At 53.6% G+C, this 22,168-nt stretch overlaps 1 protein-coding gene across 2 annotated transcripts in view; it reads left to right on the top strand.

Annotated features, from left to right (window-relative positions):
• The window catches only part of Synpo (synaptopodin), a 55,986-nt gene extending 36,298 nt beyond the window's left edge, over positions 1 to 19,688 (top strand). Inside the window, exons 1-3 of one of the 2 annotated variants that reach the window (XM_052155385.1) lie at positions 3,852 to 4,017; positions 9,542 to 11,928; positions 17,191 to 19,688. In XM_052155385.1, the coding sequence (XP_052011345.1) occupies positions 9,877 to 11,928; positions 17,191 to 17,859 (2,721 nt within the window). In that variant the 5' untranslated portion in view covers positions 3,852 to 4,017; positions 9,542 to 9,876 and the 3' untranslated portion in view covers positions 17,860 to 19,688. Of the gene's footprint in view, positions 1 to 3,851; positions 4,018 to 9,541; positions 11,929 to 17,190 lie in introns of those variants that run through there. The other variant, XM_052155384.1, reaches the window with a different exon arrangement.
• Positions 19,689 to 22,168: the final 2,480 nt, after the last annotated feature.

Raw genomic sequence — 22,168 nt, forward strand, 5'->3', positions numbered from 1 at the left:
CTGACAGGATGGGAGTGTGAAGGCAGGTGTGGAGAGCCACAGTTGACTCCAGCCTAATGCCTTAGGGAATCCTCCAATCCTTCAGAGCCTTTATCTTTAAAATGAAGATAAGAATACTTGCAGCTCACAAGGATAAAGTACAATATTGGAAGAACGATGGTACACAAAGGAGGGCGACCTGCTTTATGGATGTGGGGTGGTGGCGGCTACGTGAGAAAGAAGGGAGCCACCTCACTCCTGACAGGTTTGCTGTAGTGACCACTGTGCCATAAACCTGAGAGCTCCCTCTGCATCTCAGTCGCTGAGCAGTGGCTATGAAGCAGATGGTCTACTTGTGTGTGTGTGTGTGTGTCTGTCTGTCTGTCTGTCTGTCTGTCAGCCATACCATAGGGACTCCTAGCACCTGTGTCACCTGCGAGGAAGCCGGGGCCCCCAGTTTGGTCTTCTATCCCCTGTGAGAGGCAGCCTCGGGCCCCATCCCAGGAAAGGCACTGGGCAGAGCTGGGCTCCCATGTTGTCTACCCCGGCGAGTCTCCAGAGTACCAGCGTGCCTGAGCTGTCCTTATCATTCCTCCTGTGGTTTTTCTCCCGGGTTATTTATTTTTCTGAGAGGAAGGAATGTGGAGAATTTACCACAGGGCTGGCCTTCATCCCCCCCCCCCCCACACACACACACACAGCAGCCTCTTCTATATGAAGGAAGTAGCAGACACAGATGGCAGAGTGGAGGAGGCAGAGGGTCCTGACTGACTGGGACGGAGAGGTGTGGTTATATAACCACCCAGAGGCCCAAGGCAGATCCCGCTGTGCATGTAGCCCGGGGCAGAGCCTTGAAGCTCCTGGGCTCCTGTGAAATGCTACCCGCCTCACTGCACGCAAACGGGACTCCAGGCAAGCCTGCTGTCGTTTTGTTTTGTTTTTTTTTCCCTTCATCAACGGTTTCCTCTCTCCTTCTTGCTTTGGGCCATGGGGGTAGGTTAGGGCCAGGCTACCTTTGAGTCTTTTAGTCTCTGAAAACAGCCCCTGGTGCTCGGAGCATCCCTTGTTTCCTCTTACAAAAACCTAAAGCAAATGCTGTCCTCTGCAGGAAGCCTGTGGACCGCTTTATCCTGACGGCTCTCCTTCCAGGCTCTGTGCTCTCTTGGTATCCTGTGGAATATTCTTCTCAGGTTTGACACGACAACTTGAGGTTTCATCTCTCGTTCCACCCACGGCTTGGCTGTTCTTTCCTCAATGTCCCCCTCACCCTCTAGGAACCACTTGCCAGTCTGGAATCCAGAAGAATCTGGAATTGGGCTCCAGGGCTGAGTGAGGGAACAAATGAGGAGGTGTTGGATGTGGGGGCGCTAGTCCTTCAGTCCACCTCTCCAAGCTCTCCTACTGATAGCTCTGCCAGGGTTAAGCCACTTAGCGAAGCTCTAGGCAGGCCTTGGCACAGCACTCAGGAGAAAGGCCACCGCTTTGTGTGGGGCCCAGAGTGTGGCAGGCCCTGGATATGAGCACAGGAAAGGGAAAGTTCTCTTTCCTATCCTGGCTCACCACCTTAGTGTTTCTGGACCTTTGGGTCTCCGGAGTTTTGTGTATGATTCCTCTTGTGCTCCTGAGTCTTCCACGGGACTTGAGGGCCCGCAGGCTGCTAGCCTTACCTCTGTTACAGGCTCTTGTCCTTCTAGGCCTGAACTAGCCTGCCTCTGGTTCCCATTTTAGATTCTGGCCTGGAACTGGACATAGACCAGTCTGGTCTGGAACTCATAAGGATCTCCCTTGCTCTGCCTCCTTAGAGGTAGGATTAAAAGTGTGTGCCGCCATTGCCTGCCCTGTTTTGTTTGGGTTTTTTAATTGATTTATTTTTATTTTTATGTGTGTGGGTGTTTTGCCTGCACGTATGTCTGTACCCCAAGTGTGTACAGTGCCCATGAAGGCCAGAAGCGAGTGTTGGATCTTCAAGAGTTGGAGTTACAGGTGGTTCTCAGCCACCATGTGGGTGCTGGGAACCGAATCCCGGTCTTCTGCAAAAGCAGCAGGCCCTGTAAACCTCTGAGACACTTTCCCAGCCCATTCTTTTTCTTAATAATTGATCAATTTTTTTTTTTTTTTGGATACCAGGTCTCACTGTGTAGCCTTGACTGGCCTGAAACTCCTAGAGACCCACCTGTCTCTGTCTCTGCCTCCTGAGTGCTGGGATTAAAGGCCTACAACAACACCATGCTAAGTCTCATGTAGCCCAGCAGGCCTCAAGCCTGCTGGATAGCCAAGCATGACCATGAACTTCTCTTCCTGCCTCCAGCTCTCTAATGCTGAGATTACAGGCGCGTGCCACCACGCCCCGTTTCACACAGGGCTAGGAGACGTATCCAAGGCCTTTGTGTGGGCCAGACAAGTACCCGGCATGGAACTGTATCCCCAGCTCTCTGACTACCATTTCTAAAATTCTGAAATTTACCCAGTATTCATTAGCGATCCAGCCAAGGCCACCTAGAACAGGCGAGAGGAATGCTATGACAGCCAGGTCCTGCCAGGACCTTGCAGCAAGGCCTTGGTCAGCCAGAAGTCTGCAGGGTGCCTTTTACCTGCAGAGACAGCTGTCAGCCTAGCCAAGGGTCAGTCTTCCCTCCTCTGTCTGTGCCTGGGCCTTCCCACAGGAGGGGGAAACCAGGAGTTCCCGGTAGAGCCCTCATCCTTCTGCTTCCTGTGAGTCCTCTTCCTGCTGTGAGGCCTCTGGGCCTGACTGAGCAGAGGATGCTACTGAGCCTGGGAGGATTGAGCGGGGCTTCCTGGATGGAATGGCAGGGTTTAGAGGTCCGCTTGAATAGTCTCTGCAGGTGGCGCTTCAGCGAGGAAAGCATCCCAGGCTCGATCCATGTGGTCGGTTCTATCTCTTGGCAACTGTGAGAGCCAGGATGTTCAGTGCCTTTCTCATTTCTAAGCTGGCTGTCAGAAGCAGTTCTTCCTTCGAGAATTGCTGTGAGGATTTGAGGAGAGAGCCTCGAGCCTTCGTTTTCAGCATCTGGAACTCAGCAGTCAGACTGTGACAGCTGTCATTATCACTGAGAGGGTGTGGGCAGAGAGGAGTGAGGCGTGAAGCATGTGTAGCCCTGCCCTCGGGTTAGGCTATATGGGGGACTGAAGACCCAGACCACGGACGTCATGAAAAAAAACATTGGGAGGGTCGCCCTGAGTGTGATCTATAGCTTGGTTCCCAACTAGCTGTGTGACTTATCCAAGGCACAGCATCTCCGCAAGACTCATCTTCTCTAAGGTAGAGATGAGGTCGCTGGTAGCCTCAGGGCTGCTGTGAGAGTGAGGCACGGCCCTGTCAGAGTCCCTAGCAGACCCCAAGCCCTCCCTGGAGTGCTACAGCTCCACAAGTCATGATGCCCCCGGCCATGCAGTTCAGACACTCACAGGCAGGGATGTCTTTGGGGAGGGGCTGGTCACATTCGAATTGGCCAAGAGGCTCTGGGCATGGGACATATGGGATGGGAAGGAGAAGGTTCCAAGTGTAGAGGTTTGTGCACCCCTGTTTCCTGACAGGAACTCACAGGCAGGAGTGGGGACTGGGAGCTGTTGTTCTCAGCCATTGCTAAGGACACAGAGAGAAGGCGAGGACTGCTCAGGCAGACTTAGCTGTCAGGACCGTTGGATGCCTGGGTGAGGAGGGAGGACCCTTCTGCCTCTCCCATGGTTTGGGGCTCTGAGCAGGAGAAAAACATAGGGCAGGGAGGGAGGACTGTTGAATCTGGTGAATCTGGCAGCGTGGGGTGGGTTGATTGGCGGGGGAGAGACTGGAGGTGGAGAGGCCATTTAAAAGGCGGTTGCAGAATCGTTTTCCTGATAAAGAGCCGGGCTGAGTCATCTGTGGAGGAGAGAAGTCATATCTAGCTCCTCCGGCGACTGTCAAGGTGGGATTTTCCTCTCTTCCATCGGCCAGGAGCTTGGCTGCCTGTCCCGGAGGCTCTGGGAACAGAGGCCAGCGGCATCCTGAGGAAGCTGGGCTGCGGGGAGGACCCAGTCAGAGTGAGTAAGCAGAGCGTTTGGGGGGGCCTTTGGGGTTTGGGGTGTGACTCAGGGCATGTGGCATCCCCTGTCTGGCCTATTTTCTCTCCCAGTACTAGGAAAGAGGCAAACGGGGACTTCTGTCAGCCTGTTAGCCAGGCTAGAGCCGGCTGGCTCTAGGGATCCCTGCCCCTATGCCTGCATGCCCCTCCTCGCCCAAGTGTGGCTCATTCTACAGAGTGATATGTTGGTCTTTGTCCACATGCTTCTGGCGTGGACACACCTCTCGGGGGTCTGTGTCACTTCCCTCTCTGCAGGGAGGATGTGAGGCTGGGCTGGCGGAGTGGCTGTGCTCTTACTTACTCAGACCTCCACATCTTCCTGCCCCAGCCCAGCCAGAGGTTGTGTAGTGGCTGGGACATTGGGTCCTTCCTGACCCCACTGGGGGGGAGCCAGTTTACCCAGCCTGTTGCCAAGGCTCCCGGGCCGCCACAATGGGCTGCCTCCCCCGTCAACCTCTGTTCCCATCTCTGGCTCCCACTCCTACCCACCAGCCTGGCCTGGGACACTCCCATCGGCGGCAGTAGTGTGGAGTAACATTTCCTTGAATTCTCACTGTCCTGACCTCTCTGGCCTCTCTTCCCTTACCTCAGATCCCCCCCTCCCGTTCTTCAGACAGGTCTAGTGAAGGGCAGAATGGGGGGAGGGGCTGCCTACAGAAAGCAATAAGGACTGGGATTTGGAGAGAGGGCTTATTCCTGCTACAGCAGGGCGGGGAATTTACTGATTCTAGCCTTATGGTCTTCCTACACGACCACCATTCCCTATCATCCATTGCTACCTTAGTGAGAATAAGGTCATCAACTCTCCTCCCTGAGAGAAACAAGTGAGAGAAAGTATCCGAGGGGCATTGATGGGGTAAGGAGACAGGGCTCTGCAGACATCTTCCGGGAACCTTGATGACCCTCCCACTGAAGCTCTGAGCTAGAAAGCCCAGTGGTTAAGGCATCTCACTTCCCAGTCGGACTTTCTGCGTCCATAACCCCAGCTCTGCCGCTTGGAGTTGTTTGGCCCTGGGTGGGCATCTCTAAGCCTGGCTGTCATCCACAAAATGGGAGGAGCAACGACCCCATTATCATTTGGGATTGTCTTGTGGATGGAAAACAAACGAACAAACCCCAAACTGACGAGCATGCAGTGCTGTATGTGGGCCACGCGAGGCCTGTATCGCGGCATCCCCACCGCCCTGGGGCAATGCTCTGTCTTGGAGCCTCTCCTCCACTCTGGATCTGCCCTGTCATACCTGACCCCAGGTAGCTCTTCTCCAATCTTCTTCGAAGGCCTGTATTCAGGGCTGCTGTCTATCTAGTTCAGGGCTGCTGTATAGAGCTCTCTATAGGCCTTCAGGCTAGGAAAAAGGGCACCATGGCCCGTACCACAGCCAGCCCGTGAGGACTGCTGCCCCCTATGGCCCAGGCTCACTGCTGATCTCTCTAAAACCAAGAAGTGCCATTGTAGACAAGTTTGCTATTGGCAGGGGTGACATTGCCCTAGGGGACTTCAGTTGGAACGTCCCCTGCTGCCTGTAACAAGGGACTCCGGGGTATCTTTGGTTGGTTAAGTCCTGCTCTAACCCCACCCCGATTTGTGCAGGGTGACAAAAAAATTGCCATGCTGGTTGATGGCTTGGCTCCAAGGCTCCAGTTGAATGTCTTTTATGTGCACTGCAGCTGGCCTGGGTGCGGGACTGTACTAGAAGGAAGGCGCACTCCCCTCTGGTCCTCTTCTCTTGGAGCTTAGGGGCAGCTCTGAGCTCACAGGAGGGGAGGGTCATCTAGGGCAAGTCAGACTGTGACTAACCTGACTGGAAGTCAGCAGTCTGGATCCTGGGCCACCTCCTCTTTGTGACCCTTTGTTCTCCTGAGCCTCTCGAGCTGGCTTCTCCCCAAGGGCCTTTCATGCTGGCAATGGAAGCTGAGTGGTTGGGGAGTGGTGTGTATATGTGAGGCCTGGGGGTCGGGGCGCACAGGACTGGTCCTGAAGCAGCAAAGTAAGGAGGAAGCAGCAGTGTGCAGGGACATGGAGTGGCCTGGATGTTCAAACACCGGATCACTTTCTATCTGCCTTACTGTGTGGGATCCTGCCAGCCAGAATCCCGGTTCTCTGCGATAGGTTCTCTGTGCTCTTGGATAGCTCCCCTTGCTGTTCAGGCCTTTGGTTTTTCTCGTCAACACAAAGTGCACAGTAGCAGATTGTGCCATGTAGGGTCGCAGTGAGAGTGAGACACATGTAGCATGTGCCTCGTCACTGTTTGCTACAACTGCTAACACTTGTGTGACAGAAGCAACATGGGTGGGCTCTGTGCCTACCTGGTCACATAGCATGGGTCTGCCCTGTGAATCGCTGCAGGACTGGCTGTTCGCTGGTGTGACTAGGGGTGGGGGCAGAGCAGAAACATGCTAAGTCATGAGCCCATGCCAGCTGGGTGTGTAAATAGGTTTTGCCTATGTAGGAGCGTGGCTTTAGGGATGCAAGGATTGTGTGGAGAATTGTACTGTGACAGCCACCTCCAAGCTGCTGAGACAGTGGTGCTTCTCCATGACACCAGAGTCCCCTGATGTGTTTCCTTTGGGATCCTGGTGTATGCTATGAATGAAATGTGCTTTGCAGAATAAAGATTGGGTAATGTCTGCCCCTGTGAGCAGAGTTGCGTCACAGTGGCCTGCTGTTCCTGGGGTAGTAGGAGCCTTCTTCGCCCTTTGCCCTGGACTCGATGATGACAGACCCCTTGTCTTCATGATCTCACGGTGACCCCCAAACCTTTCTCAGTTAAGGAGCCCGTGACTCTGGGAGAGCATAAGAGCTTGCCAAGATCATAGGCAGAGCCCAGCCAAAGAACTTGGCTTTGGGCCGGGAGACCTGTTTTGAAGCAGACCTGAAGAGGGAGTCGCTGCATTGTCCAAACATTTCCTAAAGACTTTTCTGTGTGCCTGGAAATCTCATCTTCAGCTGTCCCAGGGGAGTAGCCTGGCTGAATACTTCATGTTTTACAGAGAGGGGCAGAAAAGGAATAGCACCAGGTGTTGGGGTACAGGTGGGGTGGGCTATGTGCATGAGGGAGAAGCTACTAACCCTGTAGTAGACGGGAGGACGGAGCCAGAAAGCCACAAAGCAAGGATTGTCCCTGACCTCCACGGACCTCTCTGCTGACTCCAATTGACTTTGCCCTGGGATGTACTCTCTGGATCTCAGTTTCCCTATCTAGAAAGTGGGATAATGGCGAACCACCAATCTCCTCTATTAAGGCACTTCCATCTCTCAGAGTCCACGAACTCTGAGCCAGACTGGCAAGATGCCTAGAAAGACTGTCCCCGGAGACCCATCAGCCTGTCAGGGCCAGGGCTAATTAGGGTGAGTTAGGAGGGAGGGCAGGGTCAGATTCCTCAAGAGCTAATTAGCTTCCCACAGTGGGGGAGGGGTGTTCTCAGCCACTGGGTAAGCTGTGACCCTGGTCAGAGGCTGATCCCTCCCGCCCGGCCGCCTGTGACTCATGTGTTCAGGCGTCTATTTGTTTATTCATTGTTCAAGAGCATTGAGCACCGAGTGCGTGCCAGCTGGGCACTGTGGACAGAAAGAAGTGATTACCTCACTCAATAGGAGGCCGACCAGTGACCACTCTCCTTGCCGTGTCCCACCGCTTCTTTCCCCAGAAGGACCTCGAACTCAGCTATGGAATGACTCAGCCTTTGCCACCTGGAGCTGTATGCTCTTGGGTCTGTCAGGAATCTCTGAACTTCTTCACACAGGTTTTTTTTCTTCTGCCCTTCAGGCACCCAATGGCTGCCTCTCAGAGCATTTGGGAGAACAAGATGAACGAACACAGAGGGCGTTGACGTTAGACCAGGGTGTCACTTGGCTTCTGTTAGCATGTACAACTTTTAAAATAATATCTTAATAAAAATGAGAGAAAAAATGGAGAAGGGTGTAGAAGAAACTGGCAGCGTGGTCTCTCTCTCTCTATCTCTCTCTCTCTCTCTTTTTTTTTTTTTTTTTTTTTTGGTTTTTTGGAGACAGGGTTTCTCTGTGTAGCCCTGGCTGTCCTGGAACTCACTCTGTAGACCAGACTGGCCTCAAACTCAGAAATCCGCCTGCCTCTGCCTCCCAAGCGCTGGCATTAAAGGCGTGCGCCACCACCGCCCAGCTCTGCAGCATGGTCTCTTGTTTTGATGTGTTATAATCAGAGGTGGGGACATGGTTGCTTTTTTTTTTTTAATGGTTTTATTTTTTGAAAAATAAAACGTGTTAACCTTTTTAATTTTTTGAGACAGGGTCGCTCTATTGTATTGTAGTCCTGGAGCTTGCTGTGTAGACCGGGCTGGCTTAAAACTCACAGAGATCCTCCTGCCTCTGCTTTCCCAAGTGCTGGGATTACAGGCGTGTACCACCATGCCCTGCATCTTAACGCGTTTTCGGAAAAAGAAGTCTTTTTTTTTTTAATTTGATATAATTTATTTACATTTCAAATGATTTCCCTTTTCTAGCCCCCCCACTCCCCGAAAGTCCCATAAGCCCCCTTCTCTTCCCCTGTCCTCCCACCCACACCTTCCCACTTCCCCGTTCTGGTTTTGCCGAATACTGTTTCACTGAGTCGGAAAAAGAAGTCTTAGGGGCAGGTGAGATGGCTCAACAGGTAAAGCACTTGCTATGCAAGCCTGGTGCCTGAGTTTGATTCCCAGACCCCGTGTAAAGGTGGAAGAGACCTGACAGAATTATCCTCTGACTTCCACATGGGTAACGTGTGTAACACTTCCCCACACCAATAATGATAAATATTAAAATACCTTAAAACTTAATAGCACCTTTCTATAAAGTATCAAGGGAATGACCAAAGTCTTGGTTTGAAAGTGTAAAGGGCCCTCAGAAATACATACCTAAGGTGTCCTGGGCTTTGCACACCTGGGACTCCTTAGGCTGAACACTGTTCTCGGGATTGGGGTCAGGAAGGTAAACTTGTCAAGTGAGGCTTTCGGAACTGTGCTCGAGGTGAGGAGAGGGCCGATCAATCAGGAGATAAATGAACTCATTGATTCCTGACAGCGGTGAATGCTGTGCAGGAAAAGCAGAGATAGGATAGGGGACAGGAGGCCTCTGGGGAGGGCGTGCTGTCACTCCCAGCATATACAGTGCCTTGTCTAGCCTCGCCTTCCTTCCTCTTCCCCTTCTTTAGTGTAGAAGAGAGACAGAGTTGAACACTCTCAGGGAGTGAGAACGGCCAACGGCCAGAGGGACCATGGGAGATGTAGTTAGAGGCATGACTCATTTGGAGAAGTACTGTATTACAACCTTCCAGGACAATCCAAAGGGATGGACAGGCTATCCGGGACAGCCAATCAGCTTCACCCTTGAATCTTCACGCCCTCTGATTCTAGGAACCCCCCCCCCCCCGAGTAAAGATCAGATTTCAGAGAGATGTACGGGGGGGGGGGGGGGGTAGTGACTGACTCTCTGTGCATCATTGCTAACCAGGCCTGTGTCCTCTCTGCAGCGTTGGGCCGGAGCACTAGCTTCACTGAAAAGGATCTGAAGGAGGCCAAGGCGAGGAGCCAGCAGATTGCAGCCCAGCTGACCACCCCTCCCAGCTCCAACTCCCGAGGGGTCCAGCTCTTCAACAGGCGCAGGCAGAGGGTGAACGAGTTCACCTTGGAGAGCCGTGGCCAGAGGTCACCAAAGCTCAACCAAGAGGCCCTCCAAACAGGGCGTCCTTCGAGCCCCGTAGGCCATGTCCCAGGGCATGGTGTGAAGCCTACGTCTCCAACAGAGCCAGGCTCTCCAAAGCGCCCCAGCTCCCAAAGCCCCAATCGAGGGGTCCCTGGCCACATCATGGAGGGGTACTCGGAGGAAGCCAGTCTGCTGCGGCACCTGGAGAAGGTCGCCAGTGAGGAAGAAGAAGTGCCGTTGGTAGTTTATTTAAAGGAGAATGCGGCCCTCCTGACAGCTAATGGGCTACACCTCTCCCAGAGCCGAGAGCCTCAGCACTCCACACCGAACCCTCCGGACTCTGAAGTAGCCAGTCCCACTGCAGATATCAACCAGAACCCCTCCTCCCCCGATGCCACACTCACCACACTAGCCTCTAACTTAGGTCACCACAACCAGCCCACCGCTGACGTCAATCAAAACCCCCCAGCCACCAGCACGCCCCCTGTCCAACAGAACTCATCCGAGGCACAGTGTTCCCCGAATGGCACGCTCGATTCCAAACCCAGCACTCCGTGTGCTGATGACGGGCAGCCCCCGGTGCCAGCAGAGGAGGTGAGGTCCAGCATTCTCCTGATTGACAAGGTGTCGGCTCCATCATCTGCCGCCAGCGCCTTCACTAGAGAAGCCACTCCCCTCTCCAGCTCTGCGTCACCAGCCGCAGATCTCATGTCCAGCTCCCTGCTTATTGACATGCACCCTAGTACCCTAGTGGCACCAGCCGAACAAGAGGTGTCTGGACATGCGGCTGTCACCACGCCCACTAAGGTGTATAGTGAAGTACATCTCACACTAGCCAAGCCTGCATCCGTGGTCAACAGGACCGCCAGGCCTTTTGGGGTCCAGTCGCCAGGGACTACCAGCCAGATAGAACAAAGCCCCATGATGGGAAGGCGACATTTTGGAGAGAAGACCTGGGCTCCCCCGGCTAGCAGTGTGGTGGATAGGAGTCCCCAGCCACAGAGGCACATGATGGCCCGCAGTCCCATGGTGGAAAGGAGGCTGGTTGGGCAGCGAAGTCCGGTCCTAGAGAGACGCCCCTTAGGAAGCTTCACCCCACCCCCCACCTACGCGGAGACTTTGTCAACAGCCCCGGTGGCTTCTCGGGTTAGGTCTCCGCCCTCTTACTCCACGCTGTATCCCAGCTCTGACCCCAAGCCTCCCCATTTGAAGGGTCAGGCAGTCCCTGCCAACAAGACAGGAATTTTGGAAGAATCTATGGCACGCCGAGGCAGTCGGAAGTCGATGTTCACTTTCGTGGAGAAGCCCAAGGTGACCCCGAATCCGGACTTGCTGGACCTAGTGCAGACAGCTGACGAGAAGCGGAGGCAGAGAGACCACGGGGAGGTGGGCATGGAAGAAGAGCCCTTTGCCCTGGGAGCCGAGGCCTCCAACTTCCAGCAGGAGCCGATAGCTCGGGACAGGACCAGCCCCGCCGCTGCGGAGGACGCTGTTCCGGAGTGGGCCTCCTGCCTCAAGTCACCTCGTATCCAGGCCAAGCCGAAGCCCAAACCCAACCAGAACCTCTCAGAGGCCTCAGGGAAGGGGGCTGAGCTCTACGCCCGCCGCCAGTCACGGATGGAGAAATATGTCATAGAGTCTTCAGGCCATGCCGAGTTGGCCCGCTGCCCTTCACCTACGATGTCCCTGCCTTCATCCTGGAAGTACACCACGAATGCTCCCGGGGGCTTCCGAGTGGCATCCCTGAGCCCAGCGCGGACTCCGCCTGCCTCTCTCTACCACGGCTATCTGCCGGACAATGGAGTCCTGCGCCCCGAGCCTACCAAGCAGCAGCCATACCAGATGAGGCCTTCACTCTATGCTCTGTCACCTGTCAAAGAACCTGCCAAGGTCTCATCACGTGCCACCTCATCACGCACTCCGTCACGCACTGTCTCACCTCGAGCCGCCTCCCCAGCCAAGCCTAGCTCCCTGGACCTGGTGCCCAACCTGCCCAGAGCCGGCCTCCCACCGTCTCCTGCTCTGCCTCGGCCTTCCCGCTCCTCCCCAGGCCTCTACACTGCCCCAGTCCAGGACAGCCTCCAACCCACTGCCGTGAGCCCCACCTACAGCAGTGATATCTCCCCGGTGTCTCCCTCCAGGGCGTGGTCTCCTCGAGCCAAGCAGGCCCCCAGGCCTTCCTTCTCCACCCGGAATGCTGGGATCGAGGCCCAGGTGTGGAAGCCTTCCTTCTGCTTCAAGTAACACATCCCAGTGCCTGTCTTGACCCCTTCTCGGAGGGCCAGAGAGAAGATGTAGCAGGATAGGGCTCTGGGCTTAGTGAGGAAGATGGACATTCATGGTTGAAGGTCGGGCGTTGACACCAAATAGCTATGTGACTGTGGGTGGACCATGTCCCCTCTCCAAGCGGTAGACAAAGGGGCTTAGACTCCATGTCAGGGTGACAAGGGGGATAATGGAGAAAGAAAACTCTCAGAGGGTCCTGATGAGCAGAGAGCCTTGCAAGCTTCGGGGATGGGAGTCTGGTGGCAGTGTCTTGCTTGGAGAAGGCCCAGAGGTGTCCTCATGGAGACTTCTGGAACAGAAGGCCTTCTGACACCTGTGAATCTGCAAGCTCTGGGTGTGCCTTACTCCTAGGGCTCAGGCTCCTGGCCTCTGGCTTCCTGCTTCTGGATTCTCACCTTCACAGGGTGTTTCTTCCCCAACTCTGCCTTCTGGACTTTTCCTCTCTCCTGCCTCAGAGAGCTTTGCCTGGCTCTGCCTCCTCTCCCGAGTCCTCTGCTGCCTGTGGACTTAGCACACCACTCCTTTCTGATACTTGTCCTCCTGCTTTTTGAAACTCTGCCGCCTCGCCTCAGTGCCCCCTCCAGGACCTGGCTCTCTACATGGAGGGAGACTCCAGGGCCCAGATCTGAGTCCTGCTTCCAGCCGCCTTGCTCTCACTGTTCTGGGGTGAGAGACATTCCCTGGGATCCCGGAGAAGAAAGCTATGCAGATGTGAATGTGCTGTTAGTTGAGTGACCCTTTAGTGACATGTTGACCTCAGGCAAGATCTCCCTGACTGAAAGAAGTCACCTCCATGCAAAGGCTCAGGGTCCAGGGAGAGACCACAGAGGAGTGTCCTAGACTCTCCCACACCTCTTCCTTACTAGGCCTTAGTTTTCCCATGCACACAAGGTCTTCTAGTTGTGGAAATCACCAAAGATTGAGAGAACAGGCAGGCACAGTGGGATAAAGGCCCCAGAAGCAAGGAGATTGTCATAGAGAAAGTGGATGGACTGCTACTGAGGGACAGAGGAGTTAGCTTTTCATGAGAGCGCCCTGGGGAGGTAGCGTTGGGAGGAGCTGCTGCAGTTGGCCACAGTCAGAAGCCCTGGCTGTGCCAGCTGAAGCTTGGGATCCTCTGGTGACAGTGGGAACATGGCACAGCAGCTCAGAAGAAGGACAGAAAAGCTTGGACTTAGGTCTGGATTCTAACAGGCTGAGCGTGCACCTTGGGTCTCAGTCTTAGCCTCTCCTTTCATACAGTATGGAGTCAGGTAGTCCAAGATCTCCCAGTCCCTGCCTCCCTTTGCTGTGGTCCAGCCACCCCCACCTCCCCCCCACCCCGCCCCCGAACTAGCCTTTTTGGGGAGTGAGAAGACAGATACAAGAAGACAGACACATTTAGATGGAATCTTCCCAAGACTTGAGGCTAGGACCACCCACTTCCTCTTTCCCAGCCCTATTCTGGGATCCCAGAGGGGCAGGGGTGGTGGAGGCGGTTGGTGCCCATACTTGGCTGAGTGCGCAGTTTGAGCTTTAGGCTTGTCACCATGGGAACAGGGGTGCCTTGTCAGGGAGCTCATCCACACAGGAGAGGGAGATGCGTGGGGAAACTGAGTGAGCCTGATTCCTCCAGGCCAGGTCTGCCCAGAAAGAAACGTCAGCCTCTAGTAGACCCTGCTCCTTTGCCCCTGGGGCGGGCAGGGCTGGCAGAGGAGGGGCCCATCCCCCAGCCTGCCGCGGGGCTGAACTCTTGGGTCCTGCCTCCTGTTCTCAATACACTCTGTCTCAAATCTGTCTGGCTTCTTTCTTCTGCGCTGCTGCTGCCCTGAGCCGGGGCTCCCTCTCTGCTCCCTGATTCAGGCCTGGAAGCGAAGTGGAACTGCTCGGCTGCTGTGTGTGGATGGAAGTGAGGTTGTGTCTCTGTGTGCTACTGTGCCTGTGTCTGGATCTGTTAGGTGTCAGCCATGTGCTGTCTAGGAGAGGAGGGCACTTTCTTCCCCTTGCTCCTTTCCTGCATCTGAGTCTGGCCCAGATCGCGTTGAGGAGAGAGAAAACACACTGCCCTGTGGCCCAAATTTGGTTTGGGGTTTCATCTGTCTGTCCGTCTGACTGTCTTATCTATCTGTCTGTCTATCTATCTGTCTATGTATGTATGTATGTATGTATGTATGTATGTATGTATGTATGTATATCTATCTATCTATCTATCTATCTATCCATCCATCCATCTATCTATCTATCTATTAGATAGGGTCTGTAGCTGAACCTAGCCTTGAATTCATGATGATCCTCCTGCCTCAGCCTTCTGAATGCTAGGACTATAATCATGAGCTTCCATACCTAGTTCTGTGGTTTGCTGTTGGTTTATTCTATTTATTTATTTATTTATTTATTTATTTATTTATTTATTTATTTATTTGAGACAATGATCTGTCTGACCCAGAACTTGGTAGGTAGACCAAGCTAGCCTTGAACTCACAGAGATGCACCAACCTCTGTCTCCCAAGGACTGGTATGGAAGATGTGCATCAATATGCCTGGCTCTGATTTGCCTGCCACGCCTGCTCCTCCCTCCTTCCCCCTCCCTCTTTTAATAAGTGAGATTGAAATGTCTTCCACCAGAACACTCATTCTCCAGTCCTCTCTGGTTCCCTCCCCCTCTCCATTTTATCTAAATTGGAATGTTTGCCACATTTATCACTAACTCTGCCCGGCTCCCTTGGTGGAGAAGGAAAAGCTGGTTCCTGGAGACTTTGCAGGAACGGCCCCAGCCTGGCTGTTCTGTTCAGTGACAGGGTTGCAGGAGTGCCCTGGGAGTTCTGTGCCCTCTGACACTGCCTTAACAGCTCCGCTTTCGTCTCCACCCTGGTGCGTAGGCCCTGCTTGGAGCCTGGGGTGACTGGCTGCCACTTTCTGAATTTTCATCCATTGTGCTTTCAAGGAGTTTGGCAGACACAGTGCCCTGAGCTCCTTGGCTGGAGTAAACAGTTCTGCTGTCTTCTTCCTTTCTGTATTGGGCATCCTCTGCCCCACCCCCACCCCCAGCCCTGAGACCTGGCAGTTAGCATGAGGTCAGGCCTGGCTCACCTCCACATTGCAGCCCATGCCTGAGCCCTGTCACCTCTTCACAGTCCTGCCCGACTCTCACCACTCCTTCCACTCGCTGAATCCTGCAATCCCCTAGGACCGTGAAAGACAGAAACAGTTTTTTGAAAAGAGATTTTTAAAGACTGTTCTCAAGCTCCTCCAGCCTCATTATAGGGCCAGGTGTGTTGGCCTATGCCTTTGATCTCAGGATATAGAAGCAAGTGGATCTCTGTGAATTAAGCCCAGCTTGGTCTACATAGCAAGCTCTAGGACAGCTAGGGCTACCTAGAGAGGCCTTGTCTAAGACAACAACAACAACAAGCCCATTTGTTGACTGGCTTGGGCCATGAGCTCAAGGTGGTACTCATTATATAATGGGACATACCTTTGGATCTGAGATTCTGGTCTCAGCCTCTAGTCCTTCCTGTCTAACCCCAGGGCAGAGGTCTCCCTTGAAGCACTTCCCCATAAACCTGCACTTCCCTCAGGTGACCTGGTTGCACACTGGGATGTGGCATACACAGGGAACAGCTCCCCGGGACTCTGGCTTGTGTATACACATACATACAGCCCTGACCCCGGGAATAAAGGTGGGCTGAAGCCTTGTGCTGACCCCTAACCTGCTTCCCCATAAGTGTGGGTCTCCTTGAAAAGGCTATCCAACATTGCATCCCACTGGAAATGCCCTCTCCTGGCTGTTCCTAATGGTCCTTTTTAGTGAAAGGATACTGAGGTTGGACTCCTCTGGCAGCTGTGTTGGTGTGATTGGAGAATATAGACCTTCTGTCTCTGTTGTCTCTTTTGAGTGGGAGGTACTAAGTTCTCTGCTGCTTGAAACTGGCAGATGAGTGTCTGGGCCCAAGAATGGATCTTGTGGGTGATTATAGACTTTGGGGTGAAGTCACTGAGTGGACCCCATAGCTTAGGACTGAGGTGGATAGATTGCTAGCAAACAAGGTCTCAACTAGGAGACTAAGTGACTACTTCTGGAATATGGGTGAACTGCTAGACAGGTTTTTTTTTTTTTTTTTTTTTTTTTGAGACAGGGTTTCTCTGTGTAGCTCTGGCTGTCATGGAACTTACTCTGTAGACTAGGCTGGCGTCGAACTCAGAAATCTGCCTGCCTCTGCTTCCCAAGTGCTGGGATTAAAGACATGTGCCACCACTGCCTGGCGCTAGACAGTTTTAAGGTGTGTGTGTGTGTGTGCTTTGCCTGTATTCCCAATGCCCTCCACTTTCAACCCCCTTAACACTGTTTAAGCATGCGGTGGTGTCTGAAACACACACACTACACAGACACTGGTGGGTGGAAAAGAATGCCCTGGGCTATTTTTTTTTTTTTTTTTTTTTTTTGGACACGGTTTCTCCGGGCTCCGAGAGATGCCTCAGTGGCTAAGAACACCAGCTGCTCTTCAGAGGTTCAGAGATCAATTCCCACAACCTTACAGTGGCTCACAAATGTCTATAATGGGATCTGACGCCCTCTTCTGGCACGCTGGCGCACATGCAGATAGAGGACTCATACATAACATAAATGAGCCCCAGAACTCACTCTGTAGACCAGGATGGCTTCGAACTCACAGAGAACTCCCTGCCTCTGCCTCCAAGTGCCTGGCACGAACCCCTTTCTCAAAAAAAATTTTTTTATATAAAAATAATATAAACGTTAAGTTAGACATCCACATTTTAAAGTAGTTAATCCAACTGTATGGTTCAGAACTCTAAACATAGAAAGTAGTAACTTAAAAAGACTTGTTCCCATACGCCTGTAGCTGTGTGTGGTGTGCCGGCCAGCCCCATTCCTTAACTTTTTCCCTGTATCTTTCCCATCTCTCCTTAATGGTATTTTGTTCAGTAGTTCCATCCAAGAAACGTATTAATGCACGCTATGTTCCTTCACATGAATTTTTGTCTCCGAAGCAAGCAGCGGGCTAACTAACCCCAGGTAGCAAGGCTTTAAAGCTTCTGCATTGAGTTGAGCCACCTGCCTTTTTTCTACCTAACTTTGCTGGGTTCCTTTCCTATCTCCGAATGATAGACAACCATACTCCATCCTTTCCCAAACCCTGACTCTGGAGGACCCGACACTAAACCTTCCCGTCCTCTCTGCTCTCTCCCCAGGACCGCCCGGAGAGCTTGCCCACGTCCCCGCCCTGGACGCCGGGCACTTCCCGGCCCCCTAGCAGCCTGGACGGCTGGGTGAGCCCGGGGCCGTGGGAGCCGGGTCGCGGGAGCAGCATGAGCAGCCCTCCGCCTCTGCCGCCGCCTCCACCAATGTCCCCCTCGTGGAGCGAGCGCTCCGTCTCCCCGCTGCGACCGGAGACCGAGGCGCGGCCCCCGAGCCGCCAGCTGCAGGCACTTCTGGCGCGCAACATCATCAACGCGGCCCGGCGCAAGAGCGCCTCCCCGCGGCCAGCGCCCGCCGAGACCCTGCGGCCCTTTTCCCCGCCGCAGGGGCCGCCCCCGCCGCCGCCGCCGGCGCGCATGCGCTCTCCGCAGCCCGCCCGCCCTGCAGGCAACTTCCGCGGAGCGGCTTTCTCCCCGATCCCGCGGAGCCCGTTACCCGTCGGGCCTTCGTCCTGCTCTAGTCCCCGGAGTCCTCAAGCCGCGCCGTCCAGGCCTTTTCCCTACCGCCGCTCACCCACAGACTCCGACGTGTCTCTCGACTCCGAGGACTCTGGGCTTAAGTCGCCTGGCATCCTCGGCTACAACATATGTCCTCGGGGCTGGAATGGCAGCCTGAGGCTCAAGCGTGGGAGTCTCCCCACTGAGGCCTCCTGCACCACCTAAAAGTTCCATCCCCGCCCCGGGAGGGTCGAGCCGGAAGAGGCACTAAGCTTGGGGGAACCCCAGCACCGAGATCCGAAGGGTCGGACCTCATTGGACAGCTTTAGAGAAAAAGGGGTCAGGGAAGGAGAGCTCTGGGCTTGGGGGGCCTGTCAATCAACCTTGGGTTGTAGCCCGTGGCTTTGTCATTTATTTGTACGGCTCTGAGAAAGAGTCTCTTGTCTTTGACCCTTAGCTTTGGCCAATGCAGTCTTCAGCCATCTTCCCTTCCTTCCATACACGCGTGCCTTGGGGGGAGGCAGCTAAGCACACAGCCATTGACCTCCAGCAGGCCAGGCTTCTGTGGCCCTTCCTCCATCACTGTTCTCCGCAGCCTGGCAAATGAAGTGTGTGTTGAAAAGAACCTAGGCCGTGACCCATGCCAGGCTCTGGCTTGACCGTCGGCTCCTGGCACCAAGTCCCAGGCAGGAGCAGCTGTTTTCCATCTCTTCTCAGACTAGCTCTATTTTTATCTGGTGACCTTTAAAGAGATCTCCCAGGCAAGCTCAAGGTGCCCTACTGGGCCCCTCTGGGGAGAAGGGGCTGGAAGATTCTCCCCAGGTTCTGCCACGCTGCTTTCTCTACCCTACCCCTCACCCAGCTCAGGGTGTCTAGAGTATCCCAGTGGCTACCGCAAAGCAGAGTGTAATGTTCCCTGGGGCTATGGGTCACAGGAGTCCCAGATCCCTGCTTTTCTGGGCTCATTGATGGCCTAGTTTTAGGTTTTTCAAAACCGGGAAGAGACGAGATGGCAGTCTAAACACAGCTACCCTAGTTAAGGCTGTGTTACCTATCTGGTCCTTGTTTCAGAATATGCAAGTCATGGCCACGTTGCATAGAGGAGACTTAAGTATTAGGTGGAGCTGACTCCTGACCTCTGAGGATTCTTAAAATTCACTCCCCGGTATTAGAAATTGAGAGAGGGTGAAGGGGGAGGTTCACAGGTCTTGAATTCCGAGACAAATAAACCTGGGTGGGAAGTCCAGGGGCTATGCCACTGTGGGCCTGCCACGGGGTCTATACCATGCCTGGAAGAATGACATTGTTATATATTCATTTTCTTCACATCTCACTGTGTTCTGACTTATGCCTGTGTCCGGTGGCCTTGAGGCGTCTGTCCCCTTAACCTCAGTGACTCTGATTCTAGTCCCCAAGAGTGACTTGAAGGAAGAATAGCTGAGTTTTGTGGTTTTCATAGTCGATGGATGGTATCCCTTGAGGTTCAGAACATCAGCTTCAGAATTCAGAGCCTGGGGTTGGGGTCGCTGGAGTTCCTTAGATGGGGCACAAATATATGTAGGTGTGGAAGAAATACCAGGATGTTGTTGAAGGTAAGGGATGATTCGGCTTGGGGGTTATTAATAGATTTACAATATCAGGGTGATCTAGATGGAATAAAGCCAGGGTTGGGATGGAGTGTCTTGGAATAGAGGGGTGATCTTAGTAGGTCCCTAGTGCCCCTGGGTTGGGAACCAGGCCCTAGGAAAAGGAGCGATACTTCAACTCCTACCTGGCGCAGCATCCCATGTAGCTAAAGAGTCCAGTCCAGGGATGTCTCCTAGAGATCTATTAGACGGCCGTCTGATGCTGTGGCGTTCGTAGATCAGCTTCTACCTGCAATTCCTCAGAGAACCAGCAGGAGGCAGCTTTGAGAAACGACAGTTCTGTTTCTGCAGTTGTCATCATGCCCGCCTTCTCACTTAGACGGTCTTCTCTAAAAGCCCACCACAGCTTGCCTGTATCCTGCCTCGTGCCTCTTGTAGAATTCAGAGCAATAAATGCGTTCTGCCTTCTTCTGCCTCCTGTTCATCTTCGCCTTTCAGGGAGCCTTTTCATTCTTCCCAAGCATGCGTCAGTCCACAAATTATCTGAGACACGTGATCGTAGAGCTTGGAAATAAAACCGTCATAAGTACAGATGGAAAAACTTGGCCCCATAGACGTCCTTGGATTGAAGCCCAGGTTCTGTCATTTATTAGGTGGGTTTGAGTAGGCTATTCCTTCCCCATGCCTCAGCATCCCCATCTGAGCAATGGGATGGTTGATCTAAGTAGCGCCTTGGGGTAGTACTGCTACAGGGTGCTGTTGCTGAGTGGGCAAGGGCCAAGCCGGGTCAGAGTCCAGAGCCCTGGTACTACTTCCTCACTGAAGTCAGGATTCCAGGATGGGAGGAAGAGTCTCCAGCAGATGTTCCGTGTGAGTTCAGGTATAGTGAGATCAGGATCATCAGGGTCCTATTCTCTTCACGGGTCAGCCTTGGCCCAGAGAGAGAGATTGTGTTCCCGCTTCTAGGTGAGGATATCCTCTAGATCAGTCGTTCTCAACCTGTGGATCTCAGCCCCTTTGGGAGTCGATCGGCCCTTTCACAGGGGTCGGTCACCCAAGACCATCAGAAAACATTTTTATATCACAATTCATAACGATAGCAAAATTACAGTTATGGAGTAGAAACAAAAATTATTTTATGGTTGGGGGAGGGGCTACCACAACACAATGAGCTGCTTTAAAGTTTTGCGGCCTTCGGAAGATGGAGAACCGCTGCTCTAGATGCCGGCCCAGCAGAGATTGTCCCGAGCAACCGGAGGGGCAGAAAGCTGAGTTGCCAACAGAGCCCAGGTGCTGCCTCAGATGGTGTCAGAAAGGCTGACTGGGACCATCTGCACTGATGGAGTCAGGTGCTCGCCACCCTGGAGACAGGGCGCTCTTGCAGTGCCCACCCCTCCCTGGGACTGACTGTGTTCCTCTAATAAATCATAACTTGTGTGGCAACCCGTCCTGAGTACAGTCAGTATCTGACAGCCTGCTGAAGGCTTTACTCTTCACCTCTTGCCCAGTGCTCAGTACCTCAAACTAATTCATCAGTGACGGAATGAGCTTACCATCTGGCCCTGCCTACTCCTCCCTTTAAATTCCATCTCCAGACCCTCTGCAGGATGTGGGCATTATCCAAGCGCCCCTCCATACCCCCTGCTCCTCTCCACCCCTCTGTCTCTGCCTTAGCCAGCCATGCCACCTCGCTCTTGGCTACCACACAGCCTCTAGTCTGGCCCCCCTTCAACCATAGTGTATAGCAGATCTGTCTCCGGAAAATGTCAATCTGGTCACCACAGTCCACCAGCTTAACCTCCTCATCAGCCCTTTATAATACAGGTTCCTTTTGGAAAAATGGCCCCTGCCCATCTGTCTCAGCTCCCAGCACCCCCCTCAATCCCAAGCCCTGGCCCTACTTGCCAACCCCCAACAGTCTTTGCAAGAGATCTGTCCTCTGCCTGCCGGGCCCCTGGTCCCTCTGCCTGGTGAGCTCCCATGAATCCTGCATTGTCCAAGATCCAGTGCCAATTCCTCCTCCCATGGGAAGCCTTTCTCGGCTCTAGGCTAAGCTGGCACTATGTCCCCAGCTCCCTGAGCTCCCTTAGAGTTATGCTCAAGACGCAGCTCAAAGACTGTTTTGCTGATTGGAGTCTGAGCTAGCTAAGCTCCTTGAAGATAGAGTCTCAGTGTATTTGGCTTTAGTCCCTGGACAGAGGCTCAGAGAATATGAGAAGAAAGCATGGAGGGAGAGAAGGGGAAAGGGAGGAAAGGAGACGGGAAGGAGGGAGGGAGAGAGAGAGGGAAGGAGAAAGGGAGGAAAAAGTCAAGAAAAGATATTGGGAAACATTCATTCATTTATTTCTCCATCCATCCACACGTCATTCATCCAGCAAACATCTGTTGAATTTCTATTAGGCATTACGCTTGGACACTAGGGATATAACAGTTACCAAGCTTCAGCAAACGCAGCCAATCCCAGCATTCCCAGGTGACCGGAGAGGTCTAATGTGGATGCGTGCAGCCAAGGGGTGCAAGCCCTTCTGTTTGCAAGGGCCTGCCGCCGGGGCACCTGTCTTCCCCAGAGCCCAGTGCTTTAAGCATCTGTCCCCAGCTCCTGTTGCAGCCCGAAATAAGGCTGTGACCCACGGACAAGACAAGAATGATTCTTGTCAGCTGAAGCCAGCACTGGCTGTAGGGCACACCCTGCTCGCTGACTGCTGACCTGGGAGGCTGCACTAGACACAGGCCATAGAACTCCAGCTCCCCGCCTGAAGTGTTAATCTTGGGGGTCTGACATTTCTTCCCACCTACTGTGGTCCCATCAGGTACAGACACTGTCCTCTCATCTTTGGGAACTCTTGGGATATAGGGGGAGTGGGTAGAGAAGATAAGGTGATTTTCAGGGCCTTGCAAGGGATTCGGGGAGTCCTAGGGATCCTTACAGAGGCCTAGGGACTCTGTAA

This window comes from Apodemus sylvaticus, chromosome 13, assembly GCF_947179515.1.
Source record: "Apodemus sylvaticus chromosome 13, mApoSyl1.1, whole genome shotgun sequence".
NCBI classification, from domain to species: domain Eukaryota; kingdom Metazoa; phylum Chordata; class Mammalia; order Rodentia; family Muridae; genus Apodemus; species Apodemus sylvaticus.